Below are 27627 nucleotides of genomic sequence, written 5' to 3'. Positions count from 1 at the left end.
CCACCCAAATCTTTTTTCAAAAATGTATTGAAGGTATTCAGATTGTAGTGATTCCTACCTGGAAAAATAAGGATTCAAATAAATTCCTAATTGCCACAACTTAAGAGTCATGCCAATGACTATTATATGTAAACTTAAACCTACCCTAAACTGAAATTGTAACTTACATGATAAGTGGTTTAATCTTGACTTATATTAACAACTGCAGTACTAACCATGATGACAAGTGACATAATACATTTTTAAGTGTTATTTTTTTTTCCCACCTGTGTACGATGCTCCCCAACTGAGAACTGAACAACTGCAAAGTTAGGTGAGGTGTGGCTCCCTTCAATGCGCTCCACTGTGGATGAATCGATCTTTAGCTCACTGCTGATATCTGCACTCTGGATGAAGTCCTCTGTCTTCAGGTCCTCCACGCGTTTCAGCTCGCCATCTGCCAGCTGGATTATGGAACCTTTGATAAAATATGGCGGGAGTGAGGGGGGCACCACTGTACTTGAATGGGTTGGAGGAGTGGAAGCTGCAACTAGCCCTGGTGGAACAGGAACAATGGGGAGATGAAGCTGGGCTTGAACCACTGCACCTGGAGCAGCCACATTGAACATGCTGCTTTGGGTTTCCAAAGTTTCTCCTTTTGGGGCAGTGGCAGCAATGTATGCGTGTGGGAGTGTAGCGGGAAAAGGTGCAGCTTGGGATGATGATGTAATGTGGGAGGAGGTTACAGGCTCCAGCGTGGGGACCCCACCTCCACTAACTGGGATGATGACTGGTTGGGTGCCTGGAATGAGCAAGTGTTGCTGTAGGCTTGTGTGGTAGCTGCTCCCACTGCCCCCTGTAATGTAACCAATAAGAGGTTGCTGTGAGTAGATGCTCGTTGAAGGGAGTCCTAATGACAGTGGCTCTGAAGTGTTGTGGGTGGTCTGGATAACAGTCTGGGGCGGCAGTGTGCTGACAGCTGCTTTCAGACTGTCTGCACTTAGTGGGGGTGGAAATGTGAAAGAGCAGGTGGTGTTGGATGAGGAGGGTGGGCGACTGACAGGCTTACCCATGCTGCCCTTCTCCAGGTGTGCGGAGGCAGAAGCTGTCAGTTTCTCAGGGCTGGCTCTAGGTGGTACTAACTGGTGGTCCCCATGGCTGTTTGGCATTAACATGACAGAGGTTCTTAACCCTAAGTGATCGTGAGTAGAGTAGTCTGATGGCAGGACCACATGACGGGCCTCAAAGAAAGACAAGGAGGACCTGTCTTCCCTTGATTTACCTCCTGATTTCGAGTGACCAGACTCTGCTGAGGGTCCAAACCTCCTGCCCCTCTCCAGTTCCCCGTTATGAAGCTCTCTGGGTCTGGTACCTTCCTCCTTTCTGCTATATCCATCTGTATATTTCCCCAATGATTGGTGGAGATGCATGGACTGGGACAGTAGGTGAGTGCCTCCTTGGTGATGAGGTGACGACACAGTCCTTGGAGACGTTGACATTTGAATATGATGGGGCAAAGGGTCCATAGAAGGGGGAGGCATGGAGGTACGTCCTGCGGACACTCGAAGCTGATCCTGTTTGGGGACCAGCGTTGGAGCAAGTGACGTCTCTGTGTATGAGGGTCTCTGTGTGGCTGAAGAGGAGGAAAGAGGTGGAGGAGGAGGTGGGAGTATCTGAGGGGAAACGTAGCTTGTATATGGAGTATTGTAGGATGAGGCAATGAACTGCATATTGGGAGGCAGTTGTGTGTAATGGACTGTTCCTCCAATTGTGGATTGCGATAAGGGGGAAGTGTACACTGTAGGGAGAGATGATACTAGCCTCAAAGAGGAAGAGGAGGAGGATGCATCTGATAAAGAGGAGGGGGATTTATACTGGGGCCCAGTTTTGTTGAAGCTTTGATGTGTACCAATATTGCTTTCATTTCCACCTGCCGCACTAACATAGCAGGCCGTGTTCTCTGACCTGTCGCTAACAGCTGGTATAGCAGGAGAGCGACTCTCAGGTGGTAACGTGCTTGATGTGCCCCTCTTTTTGGGAGGCAGACATTCATTGCTGCGCTCCTGGTTCAACTTCATGCTGATTTCACCTCACGCCTCTCAACTGTACTTGCTATATCCTTTTTTTGTTTTGCACTTTCCCTCTGACTGTCTTGTTCACTTTCCTTTGATCCTTATTTTGTTTTTGCTAATTAATGCTCAATTCTTTTTTTAAAATTAAGGATAAATAAACTTTCAAAACCTTGCCACCATTTCACTTCAAACAGTTGCCAAAAAATATGTTCCAACTGACAGGTGAGGATTTGAACTGACGATATGGAAGGTTGGTAAATGGAAGGAGTGGGGCGTCCTGACCGGTCCAGGAATATTTAGTGGCAGAGGGGCGAGTCCAGTCTGGTAGGGGAGAGCGTCACAACGTTATGCCTGCTGCTGCTGCTGCAGAGGATGATGGGGGGCCGAGTGTGTTGTACTTCATGTGGAATCATTTCCCTCCAAAAGAAAGTCTTTCCACACACAATGAAAGCCTGTGGAAGAGAGACACACAAACTGTTGAAAGAGTAAATAATTAAATGGATAAGAAACAAAAAGACAGGTAGTAGGAATATGAGGCTATTCATGTTGCATAAAAGCATTGCAGACTTCTACAAGTCTCTTTCTGATCTAATTTCTATAGTATAAAGGTGACATGTCTTTGATTTAAACAATTAGGAAGGGGAAGGAGACAAGTTCTGTATCCCATAGATGAACATGCTTTGGTAAGAAATATTTGTATCAACACCTGAACAAAAGCAAAAGGCCTTGTAAAGATTGCTGGCTGAAGTTGGTCATTATCTACAGTGACACCTGTACCAGCATAGGCTGAAAGGCCACTCAAAGAGTAGCTATCGCCCCAAAAAAATGGTTTGCAAATGCACACTGGCACAAACACTTCATGTTTGAAGACATGTCCTGTGCTCTGATAAATTGAAGCGTTTGGCCTAATGACTATTGTTACGTTTGGTGAAAGAAAGTGGAAGCTTGCCTGCCTAAAAACACCATTACAACACAGTACAGAGGCAGGTGCATCATGTTGTGTGGGTGTTTTGCTGCAGGAGAGACTGGTGTACTTTACAAAATAGATTGCATCATGAGGAAAAACCAATAGATGGAAATACAGAAGGAACATTAGTCAAAAAGCTAAAGCTTGGTTCACATGGGTCTTCCTATTGGACAATTACTCTAAGCATTCTGCCAATTGTGTTACCAAGTGGCCAAAGGACATCAAAGTCAATGTTTTAGAGTGGCCATCACAAAGTTTAGATCCAAGTACCATAGAAAATTTGCAGGAGGAACTGAAAAGATGTGTGAGCTAGGTAGCCTATAAATGTGACTCCAGTTACACCAGTTCTGTCAGGAAGAATGGGCCAAACGTCCTGCAATCTACTGTGAAGAATTTGAGGAAGCATACCCAAAACATTAAACCTAATTCATACGGTTAAAGGCAATTCTACCACATACATATAAAATGTGTGTACACTTCTGATTTTGAAGAAAGTAAAAAAAAAATAAGCCTTTAAAAAACTAAATATTTCTTATTGATTTGTCATTTAGGAAATATAATTAACTTTGGTAATCCTACCTAACCTAAAACAGGTCTCATTAAATATCTGTAAGGAAAGTATATGTAAATGTCAGGTATCAACTGCATCTGTTATAAACGTCATGTCATCCAGAAAATCTTGTTTGCAAACATTTCTGGTAGACAAGGTGTATAAAACAAAAATTATAATCCAAGTCTCTTTAACAGGCAGATATTACTGAATGCTGTGTGCAGAAATGCATAAACCGTGTAATCGTGAATATATATGTGTGATGTGTGCCATCTGTTAACTATAACTCCCTATTGCTAAAGAAGAACAGCTTGGTGTGAACTTATAAATAATATATACGGACTTCAATAAGGTACACTTATAAATACACAATCACTCATACATAAGCAGGCACATCACTACGGTGCACACAAGTGGTGACACCTGGTTGTCCTTAATTATGTTCACATACTTTTCTTGAAACGCAGACCAACTTTACTTACAAACAACGCAGCGCAAAAAGAGTAAAATGTGACATGCGTATTTTCTTGCATAAGAAGCACACACTATGAATCTATGCAGAACACAGCTTAGCACAGCAAGAATGTTTTGCTTTTTTATTTCAGAAAGTCATTTCAGCTGGGTTCTGATGTGACTGAACCTTGCACCATTAAAACCTCTGAAATAAATAGTGAATAAATTGTCTTAATTAATAATCTGGTGTAAAACAAAGCATATGTAATGGGTTAAAATAGTGCAAAACATAAAATTGTTGTTTGACAAAATAAATGTTACCTCTTTAACTAAAAGATAAGACTCCACTATTTTCAATAGGTGGAGTGATGAAGTTAAAATTATAATGATCTAGCACTTATTATTAACACCCATTACCAGTTCATTAATTAGAGTAGAATGCAGTGTGGATAAGAATCTTCCTATGATAAAAACTTTTTTTTTAAGGTCTGCTATAATTAGAAGACACAGTGAGCCTGTCCACCTTTTGAAAGTATGTTAACATAGAAATAAAATGCCTGATGTCTGACATCTTTTAAAAAAATCTCTTTATACAATATAAAATGAAGTAAAAGTAGGCCAAATGGGTCACAATTGCTCCTCATCAGGCAAATTGTAGAAATCATAATTTTCTCTGTGCTTGTGCAACTTCAGGTCCTGTGTGATCATCTCCACTTCTCCCAACAAACTGTTGACTGCTCTCCTTGATTAGCCTCCTCCTCTTGCTTGATTCAGTGTTACCACTGTTTCTTGGGACACTCATGTTGTCGGCACCTACCTGAGCTGAGACCCAGGGCTTGGCAACTGATTTTTTATTGCTTCAGATGATGTAGCCATATCAGAGAAGGCGAGCTTGGCCTGGTCCAGCCAAGGAGAATACACCAAGCACCTACCAGAACATGTACATCTTTATACTGTACAATGCATGCTTCTTTTTCATGGTGGCAGGCTGAGATTTAGCGCCACAGAGATAAACTGGATGCACAATTATCTCATGAACTATAACTTTTCGTGTGGTTCCACTGAACTCTGTTAGCTTCAACAATGCATTTTTACTAGCTCAGCAGGGTATTGCCTAGACTAGAAAAGATACAGATTTAAACTGGATAAGATCCAGATGGTGTCTCCTTGCATCACATATCTTGTCTTTCTGCTATCCAGTCATGGCCTGTTCTCCACCAGGTTTTCATCCCACTTTGCACTTAGGAAAGGGTTTTTCTCCTTGGCCAAGAAAACATCATCGACATACAGAGAAATCCTATAGAAATAAATCCTTGAAAACTATTTCTAAACAATAACCTTCCAGATATATTTTATAAGCCTGAGAACCCTTTCTTGCAGAACAGTAATACCTGCATCAACTTTGGATTTTTTCTTTGGGTGTGCATGCGCAGGGTTACTCCACAGGGCAAGGAACTTCTTGCCTCTAGAGCAGATTTTCTGTGTTTACTGTAAATACTACAACACAACCACTGAGCAGGAAAAGAAGTGAACACATGTGCAAATTGGGTACAAGTGCAAGTGTAGCCTACACATACAGACAAGCTTTGTTTTAAAGAGGCACACTCAAACTATGAGAATTTCTGTTCAGTCAGGCAGCCATGACTCAGAGGTGTGTTGAATGGTGCTGGTTGATAGGTGACGTTTAAATGCTGAGGTGTGCTTTTCATTGGCTCAATTCTGCTAGTCCACCTCTACCCCATTCTCCGGCCTCAGCCTGCCCACTTCTCCAGCAATATAATTTCACATAATTATCATTCTTCCATCTAATGGTTTAATGCTCTCAGTGTTCTCCCAAAACAGAATTCATTTTTTTTTTTGCCTCTTAGAATCTCTTCGATATTATTCCTCAATTTAACTCTAGGTTCACTTGCCTTAATGTACAAAGAGTACAGTGGTTAGTTTTAAGAGTAAACTGTGCTCATATAGCTGATGCTTAAATTCAGAGATTAGCAGTGTTTTGTTAGTACAGTTTCATAATAATCTGAACTACTGAAAATGTGTAGAAAACATATATAAAACATGGGTGCGAAAAGGTCCAAGAACTTGTAAAATAATCACAGATGATGGATGAGCTATCCAAAACCAATTTGGCCCTCATCTTGTTGAACCGTGAATTATCTGTGGCAGTAACCACAAAAGTGGAGTTCAATTTTATTAGCCACAACCAGGACTGATAAGTGCTAGAGCTGCAGACTCAAGAAATCACTTAAATAGAACCTGTCTGGCAACATGAAGTAGGCTAAAAGATCTCAAAAAGCAACACACCATGCATCAAAACCTAATGTGACAGCAATTTAGATATATCTGTCTGGATAACATTACAAAGACATTTCTTAGGCTTTGGGATTCCAGTAAACCATAGTGAGTACAATAGTCAACCAATGACAAAACATGAAACAGTAATAAACTTTCTGCTCTTCACCAGGAATTCCTGAAGGAGAATATCCAGCCATCATTTGTGACCTTAAGCTCAGAGTCACGCAGGTAAGACAAAGGACCAAAGCACACAAGCATCCATCAGTAGCTCCACAAAGATAGGTTTTTGAAGCAGTATAGTCAAAGTCTGGACCTTACTGCCATTGGAATGGGTGGCTTAAACAGCCCTAAATATGCTGTCTGTGCTCAAAAACGTTCCAATGTGGCACAGTGAATGTCGGCACAGAGGAGTGGGCAACAGTGATGTAAAAGAGTCATTGGCAATAATTCCCAATGATTGATGGAAGTTGTTGCCAGTAAGTGATTGTGTTTATGGGGCACTTATTTACACAGATAGGGTTAGCTTGGTTTGGATAGCTTTTTTTCTCTTAATAAATTATATAATTCCTTAAAAACTATTACTGAGGCTATCATAATCTGATATATTTGCCTAATGATCTGAAACCTTTGATTGTGACAAGAAACAAAAAGTAAATAAACCTGTAAAGATTACTTTTTCACTCTACAACTATAATTTATTTGTAAAAAACCTGGGAAATTTACTACAGGAATTGTTATATAATCCTCAGCATACAGCTCTACATCCTGCAAAATCACAAGACAGAAACACATTTGGAATAGTAAAAAATAAACACTTTAATCACATTAGTGGTGCTATTGACTGGAAAAGAAAAAGAAAAGGAAACACCAGAACACCACCCACAACTGTTGAGCACAGAGAGTGATGAGTAAAAACAGGAACCATCTCATGATGGTAAAAAAGAGAACTGGGAAGATAGGCTCAAGATGCATTGAAAGCAGGGAGAGCTTCAGCTGACCTACATAACAAAAAAAGACAGTACTTTCACAGTGAAACTGACACTTAAACACAGATTTGCTGAAAAGCTAAGTCACTTGCGAGTTGCTGAGCTTGCAGCGTGTGTGAGTCTGTGTGTTAATGTGCAGATATCATATGATGCGTAACCCAAGCTGAATGCCCTCCATGTGGATCAGACTCCCGTACTCACACTCACAAACACACAGATCAACTTTACAAAAGCTCGTGAGTGTGCTCTCTGGGAAGCTTGTTGAAAGGTAAAAGCCTGCATGCAAGTGTGTTTATTGAGGTGACATAAACACATATTAGCCTTTGGCAGAAAAAAAATAAATGTAGGGGAATTTCCAGTGCCTTGCCAATGTATTTATTTATGCATTGCAACCACAAACGTCTTTATGTGACAGACCAACACAAAGTAGGTAAACACTGTAAAATGGAGAGTAAAAGATACTTGGTTTTCTAAACCAACAATCTGAAATGTATAGAGTGGATTTGGATTCAGCACCTTTACTCCAATACCCCTAAATTAAACCAATGTAACTAACTGCCTTCAGTGATCCCTTTATTAGTAAATAGGGTCCCATTTTGTATAACTGAATCTCAGTATAAATCCAACTGTTCTGTGAATGCTTAAGAGGTTTGTTAGGGAACATTAATGAACAAAGCAACATGTAGACCAAGGAACACAGCAGACAAGTCAGGGAGAAAGATGTGTAGAAGTTAAAGCAGGGTTAGGTTTTAAAAAAATATCCTAAACCTTGATATCTAATGGAGCAAGGATCAATCCATCATCTAAAAATGTAAAGAGTATGGATCAACTGCAAACCGACTAAGACATGGCTGTTCAACGGAAAGGGAGGGCATTTTTCAGAGAAGCAGCCAAGAGGCCCTGTAGAGGTTCACAGCTAAGGTAGAAGAATCTGCCAATAACTGGCAGTCATGAACTCCCTATGGCCTTTATGGTTTGCCATAAGTATTGTAGAGGATACAGCAAACAGCTGGAAAAGGGTGATTTGGTTTTATGAAACCAATGCTGAACTTTTTTTTGGCCTACATGCAACTTATTGTGTGTGACACATGGTGATGGGAGCATCAAGCTGGTCAAAATTGATGTGATAACATGGCTTGAGCTAAATACAGGGTCATGGTGGAAGCGCACCTGTCAGAGGCTGTAAGGGGCTTGAGAGCGGGGTGGTTATGTTGGTGTGACATAAAATCATTTTAAAATATACGAAGTTTGTAGTTGAAATGTATCAAAGTGTGAAAACTGTCAATGCTATGATAACTTTTGTAAAGCACAGTTTCTTGACACTGATAACTTGTTTTGAAACTTATTTTCATCTAACATCCATCTATTTTGTGCAAACACCTATGCATAAATGTAAGCACAAGCAACCGTCAATTCTGGGCTACATATATGTGAATCTGAGGATGCATGTGCATGACTGCCCAGTCATAATCATAATCACTATCAAACGGATAAGTTCAACGTGATGTGTTATCTCACAGCTAAATATAGTTCAGCCGGAGAGTACAGTGTTGCTGCAAGCTAACACTTCTCTGTCTCTCTCAACTTCTGGTTTTTCAGCTACGCCTCCTTTTTGTCCTAGTTTTTCATTAGTAGAGTTGGGCATTTGCATTGGAGTGAGCCTGCACGTTACAAATAGACTGTGAACTTTGATATGGCTGACACTTTACTCACTGCCATTTTGCTACTGATGACACACACCTACTCAAAGAGAGAAGCACATGTAAGTATTGAGAGTAATAGAGGATCAGCTATTCACTGGACAGATGAAGCTTCTAGGAAAGAGCAGCAAAAGAGAGAAAGTTCTGCAACATGAGATGGGAATAAACGCATGTCTGTGTGAAAAACGGAGAGTACTTAAAAAAAAACAACAACTCCTGGGCAGTGTTGCATGACTTGCACTTTCTCACCCCTCAGCAGCCCTGAGGTTGGTTGGGTGAACAGAGTGGGTGAAGGGGTAGTAGAGCAGTAGAAGAGAGGACAAATGCTTCAGGACTGCAGACAAAGAAGCAAGACAAACAAGCCCTATCACAAGACAAAACTAGGGCAGATGCACTTACACATCACATACTGTGATACAAAAGCACAAGCATTCAGGTCTCACGCACCCACATTATGACACTGCTGTCCCACGTATGCTATTCACTCACAGCAAGCACAAAACTGCAAGAAGTCTACTTACCAGGGGAGCAGGAGTAGCCCACTTCTGCAGCATCCTTTCTCTTCCCCTCTCATTCTTTTGCTCCCTTAACTCCAGTCGTCTCCTGCTTTGCCGTGTCCTTTGCAAAGCAACCAAACTCCTTCCCTGCTCCCCTAACCCACCCCCTTACCCACTTTCCCTCTTCAAGCGGAAAATCCTAAGTAGACCCAGGGCACTTGTGCCACAAACTGCGCTTGCTTTTTCTCACCCCTTGAAACGCACCGCAGACACTCATGCTCAGCTGGCAGCCTTCTCCTAAATCTTAACAGTAAGGCAGGAAGCTCCCCTCTCATCCACCGACATGCAGGTGATCACACACACACACACACACAAACTGGTAGCACACAGTTGCGCACACCCACAGGGAGGGAGTCCCGCATGCAGAGCTCCAACGTGTATTATGCAAGAGGCTGAATGTGAGCCAGTGCTCTCACACTGTCTGCTCTGCACAAACGCCGCCCCCCCCCCCCACACACACAAATATGGGCCCCTCCCACCATTTGCTCATCCAACTTCATCAGGTATTCATTCAAAAAACACACAGGAGCCAGCTGGCTGCATGCCCAGAGACCGCTTACAAGCAGGGAAAGAGAACACGAGAGGGGGTGGGAGGGTGTTACAGTGAGAAAGGCAGTGAGGGACTGTGGGGGAGATAAAGGGGTGAGTTAGGGAGGGAGGATGGGAGGGAGGAGAGGAGATTACAGAGACACATAAACACAGAGAGTACATGAGAGTTTGCATGGAGCATAAAAAAACAAATACGCCTCTATCTAGCGCTGCACTGACTGATCTGTTTATTTGTCATGATTATTATTATTATTAGTTTACTGGCAAATCTTGAGACAGTTTTGGCTCATTACAAATAAACATCTGCAGTAGAAATACAATACTGCTTTGTTAAGGCAACATATGTCAACAATACCCATAACTAATACAGAAAAGCATCAGACAATTACATTGACAAACCTTAATAAATGCACTTATTGGTCCATGACTAACTCAGGAATAAGCAAAATGACTCTTCTCCTTTTGCAGAAAAAGTCGGTTCTACACCCACCCTTAACATGACTGTATTACCAGCTTTTGGCCACTGGATGGCATGCCTGATTGATAGTGTGCAGGAATCTATTTCTGCTTTTTAGCTGACCTAGTTAAAAGACAATTTAGGAGTAAATATAGATTAAATATGTTTCTCAGTGCTAAGAGATGTTGTATGCACAGAGAAGTAATGAGCATCCACTCACAGAGATATAAACAAACAAACACACTAAGCTGAAATAATTCCCTTGAGGAGTAGCGGGTCCAAACATGTACTAAAATGACATCCTGTTTGTGTTGGTTGACCTTCCTGTTGGCTTAAAATCAGTCCAGTGTTCAACTTCAGGTTTTCCTGGCAGATTTAACTCAGTCCAGGCTTGAAAGAACTATTTAGTTTGGATATAAAGAACAGAATACAATAATATGTTTTATGTTTTTGCAAAATGAATATATGAGACTTAAGGCCTCATATATTTTTATCATTGCAATTATCATTGCAAAACAAGAACAATATAATATTTACATCTTTAGCAGTTTAATTTTCTGTATGTAATGTTTAAAAAATAGCTTCTTGATCACAGTAAATTCCTACATTCAGAAAAGTCCCTACTAGACTCTTCGTTCCAGAGTTATTTTTTTCCCTTCTTCTAGTTCTAGTTCTTCTAGACTATAAAGATGAACAGACGCATGGACGGATCAATATTTTTCCATACTTATCCAGATCAGGAGAAGTCAAACTGGCAGCCGGCATGTTTGAGTGTGTTGATGTAACAAAACCTAAATTCTTAAATTCTAATTTTTTCATCAATAGATACAGCTCTTGATGCAGACAGTGAAGATTATTAATGTAATTGTCATAAAATTAGCAAATTTGCTTAATTAAATCATACTTTTGTGATAGAACTAATATTGTGGTATTAAAATAAAGGCATACAAGCATGTGTGTGCTATAAAAAAAAAAAAAAAAAGACAAGGCCAGAAGCAGAGACAAAGATAAAGACGTAATTAACATTTTGTAAATAATTAACTTCCAGCCGCTGAAATAAGAACTGTTTCATTTTGTGTTAGTGAGTACTGTACAGCAAAACATGTCTGTTGTCTTGGCAACCATTTTATTTATGCATTTATCATATGTCATTTGCAAGGTGTGGTTTTTAGTCGGCCAGTAAATTTAAACACTTTCGAGGGTTTGGTGTCTACTTTTACACGTCAGATGTCATTGTGTAAATTCTCAGCTTCTATAGTACATTGACATGAAATGAGTCATTTCTAGTCATCTTCACAAATGTGAGTTGACCTCAACATATTACAATTTTAGTGCTGATCAGAATTACATTGCTAAAATTAGTAAAAGGGTAAATTAGCCATGGTAAAAATGTTCTCAAAGCAAAATGTCATCTTTGGGCACTTTGCATGCAAGAAAATGGTTCCAGTTTAAATAAAGTTACATTCAATTCAGTTAACTTCAAAACAGTAAAGCACTTGATCTTATTTACAAGTTCTTAAGAGAGTTTTCTACGTTTTGACTACTGTATTTTTATGTAGAAATACCCAATGTGCATTAATCCATCATTGTGGAAATAATCAAAATAAATGTTAAGTTTGCCTGAAAAATCTGCACAGCAAACAATGTTTCTCTCTCAATCTTGCACCTTACTGCAGAGCAGAATACAGTCTCAGTCACAGCCAGTCACTAAGGAAACTGATGAAAAGCTTCTATATATACACACACCCGGATACATATCACAGAGTCTTCTGCTGTCTCTGCTCTCTCTCTTTCTCACACACAAATACACACTCATACACACAATCTTGACTCTCTCCGTCTCCCACGCACACTTCACACACGCTGTGATTATGACAACAGCAACCCTCGCCTTCCTACACACTCTTAAGCAATCTATTCCTTCCCTCTGTTGCTGTCGGTGAAAGTCTCAACTCTTGTTTTTCCACGTCTTTCCATCTGTCTCTCTGTGCACGTGTGACTGTGTGTGTGTAATCAGAAACTTGTAAAACAGCAGGTGTAGAGCCATCTATCGGTCACATCCCAAACACCCATACACAGAAGCTTTATGTGTGGCTTTTTGTAGTTAAAAGCCGCACAGGAAATCTTAACATAAAAAACACTTTGTTTTTTGAACCATTTTAACATGCACAGGAAGTATCTTCCACTCTGCCTCAGTCACCCCTTGATCTCCATCTCCCTCAGAAACCCTCTGCTACGCTGTATTAACTCGTTTGTTATATTTCGGCCCGAGCCACAAGCCATTCACAAAACCACTCATCCACACACACTGTTAAATCTCTGAAAGTCGCACAGACAAAGAAGCGTGCATGTATGTCTGCAGGATTAGGGAGGGACTGCAATGGATGGACAAATCACTGCTAAACTCCTCGTTTGCTAAATACTGCTACTGAGTACACACACAAGCACATACACACACAAGGAGCTATGCAAACATGTATTCTTATGTGAGCATGTGCACACACTTGAACTCTCAGTCATTTTTTTCAACAGCAACTAAGCATGTATTTGCACATATACCCACTCACACACACAAAAAATAACAGTAGCCAGACACATGCAGGAGGACATATGGGTATAAAACACCCAGACACAAATATTAAAGACAAAGACATCATAATCCTGCTTCAAGTGAACAAGAGGAAAGTGTGAGAAAGAAGGAGGCTGAAGTGACAAAAAACAGTACTGATTAGAGAGACAAAATTACTGAGAAATGTAATTAAGTAATTCTACCGAAAGGATTACTGCTTTTTTCAATTCACAAAAAAATACTGCTATAATTATTAAAATGTCAACCACTTCTAAAGAAGCAAGATCCAAATAAAATAGTAAAATTAATTGCTTTGTTGATTAGATTGCTTTGTGCAAGTTAAAATGGTGTGAATTACTAGTGTAGTTCCTTCTGGGCCTGTACTATCAAGCAACTTTAAGAGTTTCACTGACTGGATGGATGGATTTCCAGTTTTCTTTGAAGTCTGAGGTTTAACTTATTCTGACTTCTGTTTTATCAAAGACTATAACACATAAACAAGTAGAAAAATTGTGTAGAAGGTTCTTCGACAAATGTAGTGGTTTGGAAGCCAAATCAAAATGAAGGAATTACAACATTATGCCAGTTTATGCCACAAGCCATATGTCCCCAACCTTTATCTGCAATTTATTAAACTTTGAAAAGTGCAGCGTGCTGTTTATTGATGAGTTTGTAGAGTGAAAATGGCGGGACTTCTTAGATTGAATGTATTTAATACATAAGAAAAAAGAATCTAAAGATTTGTCAGCCTAAATATTGTTGCATCTACACATTAAAGACCTAAAACGTAATCACATGTTTTAGGCTGCATAATTCACATACAGAAATGTGCAAACCAGCCCTAATGTACTTTATAATTTGTGTGAATATTTGTGTGAGACCTAAAAAACAGCTAAAGTCCAACAGAAGACCTTGAAATACCCTCAGAAAGCCTGGACAGTTATTGATTGCAATCCCTTTAATGGACCACAATAAAGTTAGACTCATCAGAAGCAGTATTTAAAGAAATGGACATAGTTACAAGACTTTTACACAGTCCTGGTCAATGGTTCCTAAAGTTAGGATTGGGACCCCGCTGAGGGTTGCAAATCAACAACTGTGGGGTTTTGTGGTCCTTTGTAAGAATCAAACTAAAACAAGATGGAAAATTGTAACAGCATGTTTATGATCTCATAAGACAAAAATTGTACACACAAAACAGATTTAAGCCATATATTGGTGGTCAATTAAGTTATTGTTGTCAATGCTTGTATACTAAGCTAATAGTTGGAGTCATAAGTCTCCTTTGGTCCCATTTTGGGGGTCAGTAGCTGAAAAGTTTGGGAACCACTTCTTCAGAAGAAGTTTGTTGATGTTTAACCTAATCACCCCATCAAAGTATATCATATCTGCCTTGTGATTAGGTGGAGTATGAAGATTTGTGTCCTTAAGAAAATAATGTTCCAGCTTGCCTACTGTAGCACACGTAATATAATCTTGAGCTAAGCCATACCACCACATTTTGGGCATGTAAAATAAATCTGTTGCCTGAAGTTAACAACTTGGAGGCATTATATAGCATATATACCATAAATAGGCACCACTGCTATGAAATTCATAAAAAATGATCCACAAATGTTGCACCAATGACCCAATATCAACACTCCCTAAGCCTGTAATGGCCCTTGTAAACTCTCTGTCTGCACTGATGAAGATACACTCACCTCGGCATGCAAAATGTTTGAAGAGGCTAGCTTTCCAGGGGAGTCGGAGCTATTTTCGCATTAGTTAAGTATTATTTACTTAACCACTTGGAAGTGCTTCTAAACTGTGCATAGAGCATTGATTCTGGCGATTAGAAGATCTTGCCCATTAGTACCTCATCTTCTTAGGGTAACCTAGCTCAGATGATGAGTTAGATCATTTCAGAACTGAATCAAGTTGCCCACAGGCTGACAGATGTGAGATGGGTGACTCTGGAGGATTCCGGGGAGCACAGTGCTAAACATAACAGCTCAGGTGACAAATGTTAACACTGATACACTCTTGCACACTAACGCTGCCGTCATGAACAGTTTATTTTTTCCTTTTCTGACAGAATAAAGATAAAAGAGCACGCACATTGCTTCTGCAACCATCCATGTCTAAGACACGGAAACAGTGCTTGCTTAAGATGCACTCAACAGCTAGTAACCAACATGGGTAGACAAGACAGGTGGTAAGTGGCATGAACAGGCATGGCAGCGTGTATTGTGTAGATGAAGGGGAGCTGTGTGACTGCTCTCCATGTGTCCTTGTCTGTGAATAACGTTTTTAACATTTTCAAATACACATGGACAAAAACATAAGACAGGCAGCAAAACATGTTTGTCAAAGCACCCAGCTCTCAAAAAGCACAGCCAGCAGCCTTTAACATCAACAAGGCACATATTACATACAGACCAACACTGGAAAGCATGCGACCATTATCCAAGCAAATTTCAAACCCCACACAAAAGCCACACACAGAGCAAAACAGAGTGCTACATGATGAACACAATACTCAAACTCAGATATGTGTGCATTCTTGTTACTTTCAAAAAATCTCACAAGCTTTATGAGTCCAGCTGGAGAAGGAATTTATTTCAAGTTGCAAAGCTGTGATCTAGTAAAATCAAACCCAAATAATTTATTCTAGTTATACCACTTGTGTGGAATGGTCAAAAATTGAATTTTTGCACAAAGTAGTTGATCTCTAATGGAGCAACCCAATATTCAAGCTTGCATGCACAATGTCGGTTTTGATAGATTACAGTCTAATTTCAACCTCTCAAGAGCTTGTAAAGAACATTTTAAAAAGGAAACGGATAGACTGACCACAGAGATTATTTTTAAACCAATCAGTATGTCCATTTTTCATGCAATTAGAGATAAGTCTAGCTCAGATAAACAGGAACTAATAAAAAAATCCAGAGCATATCTTTCACTGAGGAGCTGTTCATAATAAATGCAACGCATAAAGGATGAGGGGCAGACTTTACATCATCAGTGAATAACACAAAACTGAACATATTAAAGAAAAATCACCCTTCATATTAAGAGTAAATGCTACAACCCGAGTTTTGGAGAAAATGTGAAATGATTAATATTAACCATAATCATGTAGTATGAATATGTCCAGATAGATAAAACCTTTGCAAAATGGTCATATTCATGTATTTTGGAACGACCCATAAGATAAGACCTTTTTTGTGAAGATATAAATAATGTATTGAGGAAAACTCAAACAGGGCTGCACGGTGGCACAGCTGGTAGCACTGTTGCCTTGCTGCAAGAAGGTCCTGGTTTCCACTCACAGTCGGAGCTCTTTCTGCATGGAGTTTAAATGTTCTCCCTGTGCATTCTCCCCTGACTTCCTCCCACAGTCCAAAGATACAATTTACTTTTTTAAGTTGGTGTTTAGTTCTAAGATAATTGTTTGAATTAATATGTACAGTGGAAAACATTTGGCTAAAATCTTAGCATTAGCTTGTAAGAAAGGAAATTAAACCAAGCCACTAAACCAAGCTGAGTCACAGACCTTGGACAAGTATATTTAATTTTATTTAATTCGTGAGGCCGTCTCACTCTGGCTTTATGGCTGTGGCTCAGTGGGAAGAGCAGTCGTCTTAAAATCCGAAAAATCTGGGTTCGATTCTAGCTTCCTCCTGGCACATGTCGATATGCCACTGGGTAAGGCACTTAACCTCTAGTTGCCTACTGATCTGCGTATTGTTGTATGAATGTGTGCGCGTTTGTGCGTGCAATTGGATGAATGTGGCTCTAATATAAAGTGCTTTGAGTGGTCAGTATGACTGGAAAGGCGCAGTATAAGTTCAGTCAATTTAGCGTAATTTCTAGAGATGTGTCCTGTAGTCTGAGCAAACTAAAAAGAAAATTGCCACACTTGGAGGATAAATGGGGAAGCTTGCAAGCCTAGAAACACCATTCCAGCTGTAACTTACAGTGGTGGCAGCATCATGTAGTGTGAATGTTTTTCTGCAGGAGCAACTCGTCATTGCACAAAACACATGGCATCATGAAGGATTTTATATGAAAATATTTAAACATTGTCCTAACACATCAGCCAGGGAACGCTTTGGCATTTTCCAAATGGACAATGACCCTAAGCATGGGACCAAATATAGTTACAGAGAGGACATTAGACCTGGTCTCAGTCCCTAAGAAAATATGTGAACAGAGGTCAGAAGGTGTTTAAAACCATGGTGGCCAACAAACTAGACTCAGTACTGCCTGTTCTGAAGCTCTTTGAAAGCAATGGGCCAAAATTGTAGCAAATGTTCGGGAAGAATACATCAAACATTTCACTCAATTCACAAAGGTTAACACATTTCCATCAAATTCTAAGGAAACTTCTGAATGTAAAGATACATTTTCTCTAATTTTGGGAGTCCTAAATGACCCAAAACATGAGAGGTTTAGTCTGATTTAATGTTGTTTTTATACACAGCATATGTTAATATCTGGTCTCAAATTTAGATCTGACTTGAGGCTGGTTGTGTGCATCCCAATGTTACAAAAGCAAGCCAAAACTCTGACCATGACCCAATTATTAATGTCAAACCTCTTATTGGCCAAGATGACCCTGAACTCCACTGCTGTCCGGTATTGTAAGCTTTGAAGGGGCAGAGACAAAAAGAGGTGAGAAGTAAAAAGAAAAGAGGACAGAGAGGTAGGAGCGGGATAAAGGTACAAGCGAATGAAAGCAGTATCAATGTCATTGTGTAGTAGCAAGAAAGAGAAAGACGTCCAAAAAGAAGGACAAACAGAAGAGATCTATTAGCTAATACAACTCACACAGGCAGCCTCCTCCCGCTTAGGATATCGATTCAAGTATATTGCACTGAATGCTGTGCGAGTGAGTGATGGTTAAACCCTGGCTTTGGACCTCTATGTATAGTGTAGTACTATAACAGCTCCCTCTTTGCACAAGGCACTTGGGCTTTCTCTCCTCAGTGTGTGTGTGTTTATGCACATACATGTAAATGCTTGAGACAGAGACAAGCAGACATGTTAAAAAAAAAAGAGTTTAAATGCTTATTATCTGAATAGTTATTGTTCCACCATATTTACATGGCATGCTAAATAAATAATTTTTGATAAGGAAATGTACAAATTGTGGTTCAGGAAAGAAAAAGTAAGCCAACATGATGGCCTGTTAAGTAAAAAAAAGTAGGGTTGTGTGTTTCAAGAGGACAGCATAATGGAATGCTTGCCAGCAGCACTTTTCCCATACGCCTGGGAGCCAAGACTTCCCCGAGCAGCCAAGAATAGTATTGACTCTCTCTCTCACAAGCACTCACACTTCTTACTGTTTGGGCGACAGAATAAAAAGGGGCGAAAGTGTCAAGAACAGTCTTGCTCGCTTAAAGAACTTCAGTAAAAGTGAAAAATAATAAGCTTAGGAGAAAAAAGGAAATATGTGTTTGGTTGATTATTTCTTTGTTGTAACAAGGCTTCTTGGCAATAATTCTTACACCCTTGGAAACCTTGATTATTTTGCTGTGAATGGTGCCTTATTTGTAAGGTAAATGCATTTGTGGGCTGAGTAGCACAGTTGGGTGTGTGGGTTGCAACCATGAAAAACTTGCCAAATTTTCTTTGCCAATGCCAAACAGTTTTTGGCTGAGGTAGGTATTGGAGGCAATCTCAATGTAGATAGATATCAAGATAACATTCTGCAACCAGCAGCAATCCCTTATTTTCCACCGAACTCCGTCCTCCAAGATGTCATTCATCGCCTAACAGAGGGAGGTTTATGTGAGACTTCTGTCAGAATTTGGGAGCGAAGAACGTGGAAAGGTCTGTTAGAAATGTTGACCTCAACCCCATAGGGCACTTGTAGGGATCAGCGTCCTCTTCCACACAATACTGAGGCCCCCTTCTTGCCAAATGAATACATTATTAAATTGCCAACATGTCTTGTTTCTTCAAGCTTCCATCATCCAGTAAAATAAACAACATAATAAGATGTTTGGCAATGGCAGAAAGGATTTGACAAGTTTTTCATTGCTCACATACAAATCTGTGCAGCTCAACCTACAAATGCATTTTCCTCAAAAATGTTGCACCATTTTGGGGAAATAAACAACAGGAAGACAGCTGCTGAGGTCAACATACAGGTCCTTCTCAAAATAATAGCATATTGTGATAAAGTTAATTATTTTCCATAATGTCATGATGAAAATTTAACATTCATATATTTTAGATTCATTGCACACTAACTGAAATATTTCAGGTCTTTTATTGTCTTAATACGGATGATTTTGGCATACAGCTCATGAAAACCCAAAATTCTTATCTCACAAAATTAGCATATCATTAAAAGGGTCTCTAAACGAGCTATGAACCTAATCATCTGAATCAACGAGTTAACTCTAAACACCTGCAAATGATTCCTGAGGCCTTTAAAACTCCCAGCCTGGTTCATCACTCAAAACCCCAATCATGGGTAAGACTGCCGACCTGACTGCTGTCCAGAAGGCCACTATTGACACCCTCAAGCAAGAGGGTAAGACACAGAAAGACATTTCTGAACGAATAGGCTGTTCCCAGAGTGCTGTATCAAGGCACCTCAGTGGGAAGTCTGTGGGAAGGAAAAAGTGTGGCAGAAAACGCTGCACAAGGAGAAGAGGTGACCGGACCCTGAGGAAGATTGTGGAGAAGGGCCGATTCCAGACCTTGGGGGACCTGCGGAAGCAGTGGACTGAGTCTGGAGTAGAAACATCCAGAGCCACCGTGCACAGGCGTGTGCAGGAAATGGGCTACAGGTGCCGCATTCCCCAGGTCAAGCCACTTTTGAACCAGAAACAGCGGCAGAAGCGCCTGACCTGGGCTACAGAGAAGCAGCACTGGACTGTTGCTCAGTGGTCCAAAGTACTTTTCTCGTATTAAAGCAAATTCTGCATGTCATTCGGAAATCAAGGTGCCAGAGTCTGGAGGAAGACTGGGGAGAAGGAAATGCCAAAATGCCAGAAGTCCAGTGTCAAGTACCCACAGTCAGTGATGGTCTGGGGTGCCTTGTCAGCTGCTGGTGTTGGTCCACTGTGTTTTATCAAGGGCAGGGTCAATGCAGCTAGCTATCAGGAGATTTTGGAGCACTTCATGCTTCCATCTGCTGAAAAGCTTTATGGAGATGAAGATTTCATTTTTCGGCACGACCTGGCACCTGCTCACAGTGCCAAAACCACTGGTAAATGGTTTACTGACCATGGTATCACTGTGCTCAATTGGCCTGCCAACTCTTCTGACCTGAACCCCATAGAGAATCTGTGGGATATTGTGAAGAGAACGTTGAGAGACTCAAGACCCAACACTCTGGATGAGCTAAAGGCCGCTATCGAAGCATCCTGGGCCTCCATAAGACCTCAGCAGTGCCACAGGCTGATTGCCTCCATGCCACGCCGCATTGAAGGAGTCATTTCTGCCAAAGGATTTCCGACCAAGTATTGAGTGCATAACTGTACATGATTATTTGAAGGTTGACGTTTTTTGTATTAAAAACACTTTTCTTTTATTGGTCGGATGAAATATGCTAATTTTGTGAGATAGGAATTTTGGGTTTTCATGAGCTGTATGCCAAAATCATCCGTATTAAGACAATAAAAGACCTGAAATATTTCAGTTAGTGTGCAATGAATCTAAAATATATGAATGTTAAATTTTCATCATTACATTATGGAAAATAATGAACTTTATCACAATATGCTAATATTTTGAGAAGGACCTGTACAAGAAACCAGACATGACAAAAGCACCATGCAACATTTCAGACCAGAAACTAAATCACTCTTAAACGTAACTTTTCTGGGATGAGAAAATTAAAACAGTTCCTTTGTAATATTAAAAATGCCTTATGCTGTAAAATGATTACTCATTGAGTTTGGAAAAACACTTTCCATTGCACAAGAATAACAGTGGATTGTCTTGAGCAGGACATTTCCCCTGATATCTTCTTGTTGAATTTTCCCTTAAAATAGCCGACATTAATTTTTTCAAGTATTGAATAATATATAAAACTAAACACAAGATCACCCATATAGTATACTTCAACAATCATACATAAAAATAAGATATTATTCTTGTTAATTTGAAATCTGGAGCAGCTGACATGATTTTAAATTTCCATTATCAAAACAAAGAATAGAAATATTAACAAAGCAATGCAATAGATCTCATTTAAAAAATTGTTAAAAAATGCAATAACCTTTACAAAAATACCGGTTTAAATTGATTTTTATGACTCAATGGAAAAATCCCCACCAATAACAGCCTCTTTACAAAAGATAAACTATCAAGTAAAAAGCCTGAGTTCATATCTTTGACCTTGTATGAGCTCAGCTGAAACGTCTGTTAGATAATCGCCAGCAGGTCCAAAGCTGCTACTGACTCGGCGATGTTATGTCTCAGTGGAAGGAAGGAGTGAGAATGTCCACCCTTGGGATTAACAATTCTGCAAAATTAATAAATGTATACTCCAAGCAGTTCAAATCCAGCAGTAATTATACTTTGTGGATTTATATTTATTTTGAGAATGAAGCTGTTTTCTATAGTTAATGGTTGGTGGAATGTCTCCAGCTAACAAACACACTGTCTCTGGGTAGACTGGGTTTCAATTAACCTAAAGATTTATCTTCTCCAATAACAGCAAATGCAGTAAAAAAAAGTCTTGCTATCTCCATTAGCTAAGTCTAAGTGGATTAGTTTGAGGGACTGAATGAGACTTTCTAAACTATCTTCAGAACTTCTTTATGGAGGCATCAAAAGGTGGCTGATTGAATATGGGATATATCATATTGTTTTGGTCAACTCATTACGTTGCACGATAGATAATGAGGTTTAGACAAGTAAGCCACTTACTATATGAGCTCAGTTATACTTGTGATGTGCTGTGGTTCAAAGCTTTAGCAAGGAAACAACATTTAGCTAATGAGCTGCCACTCTATTAAAATCAAACTCACTTTACTTAACATTCATCTGTGCTGTTGCCAGATTGACGGGTTTATCAGTAGAGCGGGGCTCCTGGCTATGCAGGACACAAGGCCAAAAAGTCCTTGATGCCAGAGCTAATAACATCAGATTAAACATGACAGTCAGATTTACAGCTTTTAGGCTGGAATAACAGGGTGACAACAGCTTGTGACGACTCAGCAGTGAGCCTTGTCTTGTAGCTGAAAACACAACTTGAACTGCAGCTAATTTATCCATATCAAAAATAAGGAAATGAATTAAACAGAATTAGCTCCATGTTAAAGAAGCCAAATGCTACCATTCTTACCTCATTCAACACAACTGCTCCAGACGTCCTGGTTTGTCAGCAGGGGGCACAGCCCATGGAGAGGCTTCCAGACTATATCTCACAATGCAGAACGTGGACTGTGGGACTCAGCACTACCTGGTGAATAGATATTGAAAAATTATTTTGGAGATCAAGCTGAGGATTTATCTGTAAATCCTCCAGTAGGAGCAACACATAATAAAGCTGTGATTCACAACCAAAAAGTGTTCATTTTCAGGGAAAATATCTTTTGCATCATAGCCACTCATCACTATAAAAAACAAACAAGTCCTTCTTGCATTAGGAAAGATTGCTCTATGTACTGGTCCTTCTCAAAATATTAGCATATTGTGATAAAGTTCATTATTTTCCATAATGTAATGATGAAAATTTAACATTCATATATTTTAGATTCATTGCACACTAACTGAAATATTTCAGGTCTTTTATTGTCTTAATACGGATGATTTTGGCGTACAACTCATGAAAACCCAAAATTCCTATCTCACAAAATTAGCATATCATTAAAAGGGTCTCTAAACGAGCTATGAACCTAATCATCTGAATCAACGAGTTAACTCTAAACACTTGCAAAAGATTCCTGAGGCCTTTAAAACTCCCAGCCTGGTTCATCACTCAAAACCCCAATCATGGGTAAGACTGCCGACCTGACTGCTGTCCAGAAGGCCACTATTGACACCCTCAAGCAAGAGGGTAAGACACAGAAAGAAATTTCTGAACGAATAGGCTGTTCCCAGAGTGCTGTATCAAGGTACCTCAGTGGGAAGTCTGTGGGAAGGAAAAAGTGTGGAAGAAAACGCTGCACAACGAGAAGAGGTGACCGGACCCTGAGGAAGATTGTGGAGAAGAGCCGATTCCAGACCTTGGAGGACCTGCGGAAGCAGTGGACTGAGTCTGGAGTAGAAACATCCAGAGCCACCGTGCACAGGCGTGTGCAGGAAATGGGCTACAGGTGCTGCATTCCCCAGGTCAAGCCACTTTTGAACCAGAAACAGCGGCAAAAGCGCCTGACCTGGGCTACAGAGAAGCAGCACTGGACTGTTGCTCGGTGGTCCAAAGTACTTTTTTCGGATGAAAGCAAATTCTGCATGTCATTCGGAAATCAAGGTGCCAGAGTCTGGAGGAAGACTGGGGAGAAGGAAATGCCAAAATGCCAGAAGTCCAGTGTCAAGTACCCACAGTCAGTGATGGTCTGGGTGCTGTGTCAGCTGCTGGTGTTGGTCCACTGTGTTTTATCAAGGGCAGGGTCAATGCAGCTAGCTATCAGGAGATTTTGGAGCACTTCATGCTTCCATCTGCTGAAAAGCTTTATGGAGATGAAGATTTCATTTTTCAGCACGACCTGGCACCTGCTCACAGTGCCAAAACCACTGGTAAATGGTTTACTGACCATGGTATCACTGTGCTCAATTGGCCTGCCAACTCTCCTGACCTGAACCCCATAGAGAATCTGTGGGATATTGTGAAGAGAACGTTGAGAGACTCAAGACCCAACACTCTGGATGAGCTAAAGGCCGCTATCGAAGCATCCTGGGCCTCCATAAGACCTCAGCAGTGCCACAGGCTGATTGCCTCCATGCCACGCCGCATTGAAGCAGTCATTTCTGCAAAAGGATTCCCGACCAAGTATTGAGTGCATAACTGTACATGATTATTTGAAGGTTGACGTTTTTTGTATTAAAAACACTTTTCTTTTATTGGTCGGATGAAATATGCTAATTTTGTGAGATAGGAATTTTGGGTTTTCATGAGCTGTATGCCAAAATCATCCGTATTAAGACAATAAAAGACCTGAAATATTTCAGTTAGTGTGCAATGAATCTAATCATTACATTATGGAAAATAATGAACTTTATCACAATATGCTAATATTTTGAGAAGGACCTGTACATCTATGCAGACAGCAATGGTTCAGAAAATTCCTACACAACTCTGTGTCGATCAGGTGAGGGAACAAAATACAGAGCTTGTAGTCAGCAAAGAATGAGGATTTTTCATTTACATTGCATGGCTTCAAATTTAAGATAAGATTATATTATGTTAATATTGGTGGGCTGTTTTTAGCTCAGTAAGGTGTGATATGAAAAAAGATTTAGGAGGGAACTGATGAAGCAGTGCAATATCTGACACTTTTAGCAACTGATTTCTGTATTTCTGCAGAGGATGTGGAAAAGCTCCAATAAATATATGCAGACACAAACAACCCGATCAGGTCCAGCAATATGAAACTGTTTGCACCTAGTGCCGCGTCAAATCACAGTTGGCCTTTGCAGTCAAAAAAACAAAACTGCTTATGCAGGAGTGATTAAAGATAAAGATGCTTTTTTTATTATAAACCAGAGCTCCTGACTCAAAACTTAAAACTTTAAGAGGGAGATTTGATCAGAGGAAGACATAACAATGGTGCTTCTAAATCAATACTGCAAGTAATGCTGAAGATTGTAAGACAGTGAAATGATGCATTCCTTTAATTGGTTAAAAGACATAAAAAGCACTAATTGAAGTTCAAAATAGCAGTATAACATATCTACAAGATGTCTATGCAAATGTACGATGCCAATTTGTGATAAACATCTTAAAGCAAAGCTTTTGTGTATGATTTTATTCTGATAATTTTATTTAATAAATGAAAAAGTGTTTTTCATTTCTTTTGCACAGTATTGGATTTGCATTCACGTACCAACTCCCAAAGTTACCACCAGTTTTCAGCAGATGGCTTGAAAAAAAACATGTGGTTTGAAAAAATAGCCCTGCAAAAACAGGACACTTTGACAAAACCACACTAACTTTAAGACCCAAGAACGTTGCTTCTATGTCTGGATAACACAACATGGCAAGCCATTGTTTTCTATTGCAGAGCGCACCCTGTGAATTTGTTTACCACTGCCTTCCCTTCCCAGAATCCTCAGCAGCTTTCACCAGCTATGTTTTCATCCAATCTGTGTTATGTAAACAGTTCTTGTCTTTAAGAATGCAATGCTTTTGTTGGTGCATGTCTTGCTGGCACATCTGTGACCAAGACAGCAAGTCTTTGTGATGTATCAAGAGCCACGGTATCCAGGGTAATGTCAGCATACCACCAAGAAGGACGAACCACATCCAACAGGATTAACTGTGGACGCAAGAGGAAGCTGTCTGAAAGGGATGTTCGGGTGCTAACCCGGATTGTATCCAAAAAACATAAAACCACGGCTGCCCAAATCACAGCAGAATTAAATGTGCACCTCAACTCTCCTGTTTCTACCAGAACTGTCCGTCAGGATCTCCACAGGGTCAATATACACGGCCGGGCTGCTATAGCCAAACCTTTTGGTCACTCATGCCAATGCCAAACGTCGGTTTCAATGGTGCAAGGAGCGCAAATCTTGGGCTGTGGACAATGTGAAACATGTATTGTTCTCTGATGAGTCCACCTTTACTGTTTTCCCCACATCCGGGAGAGTTACGGTGTGGAGAAGCCCCAAAGAAGCGTACCACCCAGACTGTTGCATGCTCAGAGTGAAGCATGGGGGTGGATCAGTGATGGTTTGGGCTGCCATATCATGGCATTCCCTTGGCCCAATACTTGTGCTAGATGAGTGCGTCACTGCCAAGGACTACCGAACCATTCTTGAGGACCAATGCATCCAATGGTTCAAACATTGTATCCTGAAGGCGGTGCCGTGTATCAGGATGACAATGCACCAATACACACAGCAAGACTGGTGAAAGATTGGTTTGATGAACATGAAAGTGAAGTTGAACATCTCCCATGGCCTGCACAGACACCAGATCTAAATATTATTGAGCCACTCCGGGGTGTTTTGGAGGAGCGAGTCAGGAAACGTTTTCCTCCACCAGTATCACGTAGTGACCTGGCCACTATCCTGCAAGAAGAATGGCTTATAATCCCTCTGACCACTATGCAGGACTTGTATATGTCATTCCCATTACGAATTGATGCTGTATTGGCCGCAAAAGGAGGCCCTACACCATACTAATAAATTATTGTGGTCTAAAACAAGGTGTTTCAGTTTCATTGTCCAACCCCTGTATATCAGCAATATCTCTCTTGCTCTTTGACATGATGCTGAATGGATTAGTGTAATATCATCCTAACCAGCCACTGGCTTTTGGAATAAAATGACAAACAGTGAGAGGGAAAGAGGATCAGCTCACTAGAAAGAGAATCAGCTCACTAGATTTACAGTGCACTGGGTGTAGCTTGTACACACTGTTCAATGCACCTGAACCGTATTTCACTGTGACACAAAAAAATTTTTGCAATATTGAAACCAAATATTTACATCCACTGAATAAAAATAAAACAAACATTTCCTGGTTTAGGTCAGTTAGAATTACGAAACTTATGTTTGTTTGCTAAATTCCAGAATAATAACAGAATTTCAAGAAATTTGTTATTACTTACATTTCATTTTTGGTACAATTGGCTTCAACACTATATAGGTTTAGTCAGTTGTTCAGAGCATCCTCCCACAAGCTTGACTCCATTGTCCTGAACCCTCTTTGAAACTAACTTGGTGATTCGCTTAGGGTCACTGTTCATGTGTAAGACCCATTTGTAACCAAACGTTAGTTTCCTGGCTGATGTGTTCAGATTTATTTCAGATCATTTAAATTTTTTTATGATGTGCCAGTTCACAACAAATATCCTCTCAAATGCCTTTACAAATAAAAGGTTGTTGCTTTAATGTTTCCAGATAATGCTCCAGCCTCACAACGCACTTTATTTTGTCATGTGCACACATCCCTTCAGCAGAAAATTGCAGGTCACTCTCGTACTTCACAACTGGGATGGTGTTTTCAGGCTTGCAGGCTTCCCCCTTTTTCCTCCAAGGGTTACAATGGTGATTATACCCAAACACTCAACATTCTGTTTCAGCCCACAGGATATGTCTCTGAAAAATGATGGTTGTTGTTGCATTTAGAGTAATGGCTTCTTCCACACTGAGTGGCCTTTCAGTTTTGGTACAAAACTCGTTTCACTGTGGATAATGACGGCTTCAGCCAGAATCTTCACAAGGTTTTTTGCTTTTGTTCTGTGGTTCATACATACAGTTCACACCAAAGCACATCAGCCTCCTCCTTCCTCAACAGTATAATGTTGGAGGTTCCCATTGTGTTTATAAGTGAATATAATTATTGTACAGATCATTACGGGACCTTCAGGCATA

General features: G+C 40.2%; 1 protein-coding gene across 4 annotated transcripts in view; it reads right to left on the bottom strand.

The window, feature by feature from the left end:
* The window catches only part of atxn1a (ataxin 1a), a 141312-nt gene that overhangs the window by 17759 nt on the left and 95926 nt on the right, over positions 1 to 27627 (bottom strand). For 3 of the 4 annotated variants that reach the window (XM_047384367.1, XM_047384368.1, XM_047384369.1), the window contains exons 3-4: positions 22433 to 22549; positions 267 to 2503 (exon numbers count right to left, since the gene is read on the bottom strand). In XM_047384367.1, coding sequence (XP_047240323.1) covers positions 267 to 2057 — 1791 coding nt within the window. In that variant the 5' untranslated portion in view covers positions 2058 to 2503; positions 22433 to 22549. Of the gene's footprint in view, positions 1 to 266; positions 2504 to 9526; positions 9657 to 22432; positions 22550 to 27627 lie in introns of those variants that run through there. The other variant, XM_047384372.1, reaches the window with a different exon arrangement.

This window comes from Girardinichthys multiradiatus, chromosome 13, assembly GCF_021462225.1.
Source record: "Girardinichthys multiradiatus isolate DD_20200921_A chromosome 13, DD_fGirMul_XY1, whole genome shotgun sequence".
Classification (NCBI taxonomy): Eukaryota; Metazoa; Chordata; class Actinopteri; order Cyprinodontiformes; family Goodeidae; genus Girardinichthys; species Girardinichthys multiradiatus.
Note: the sequence above shows the minus strand (reverse complement) of the source record. Positions and strands in the feature narration are given on the sequence as shown.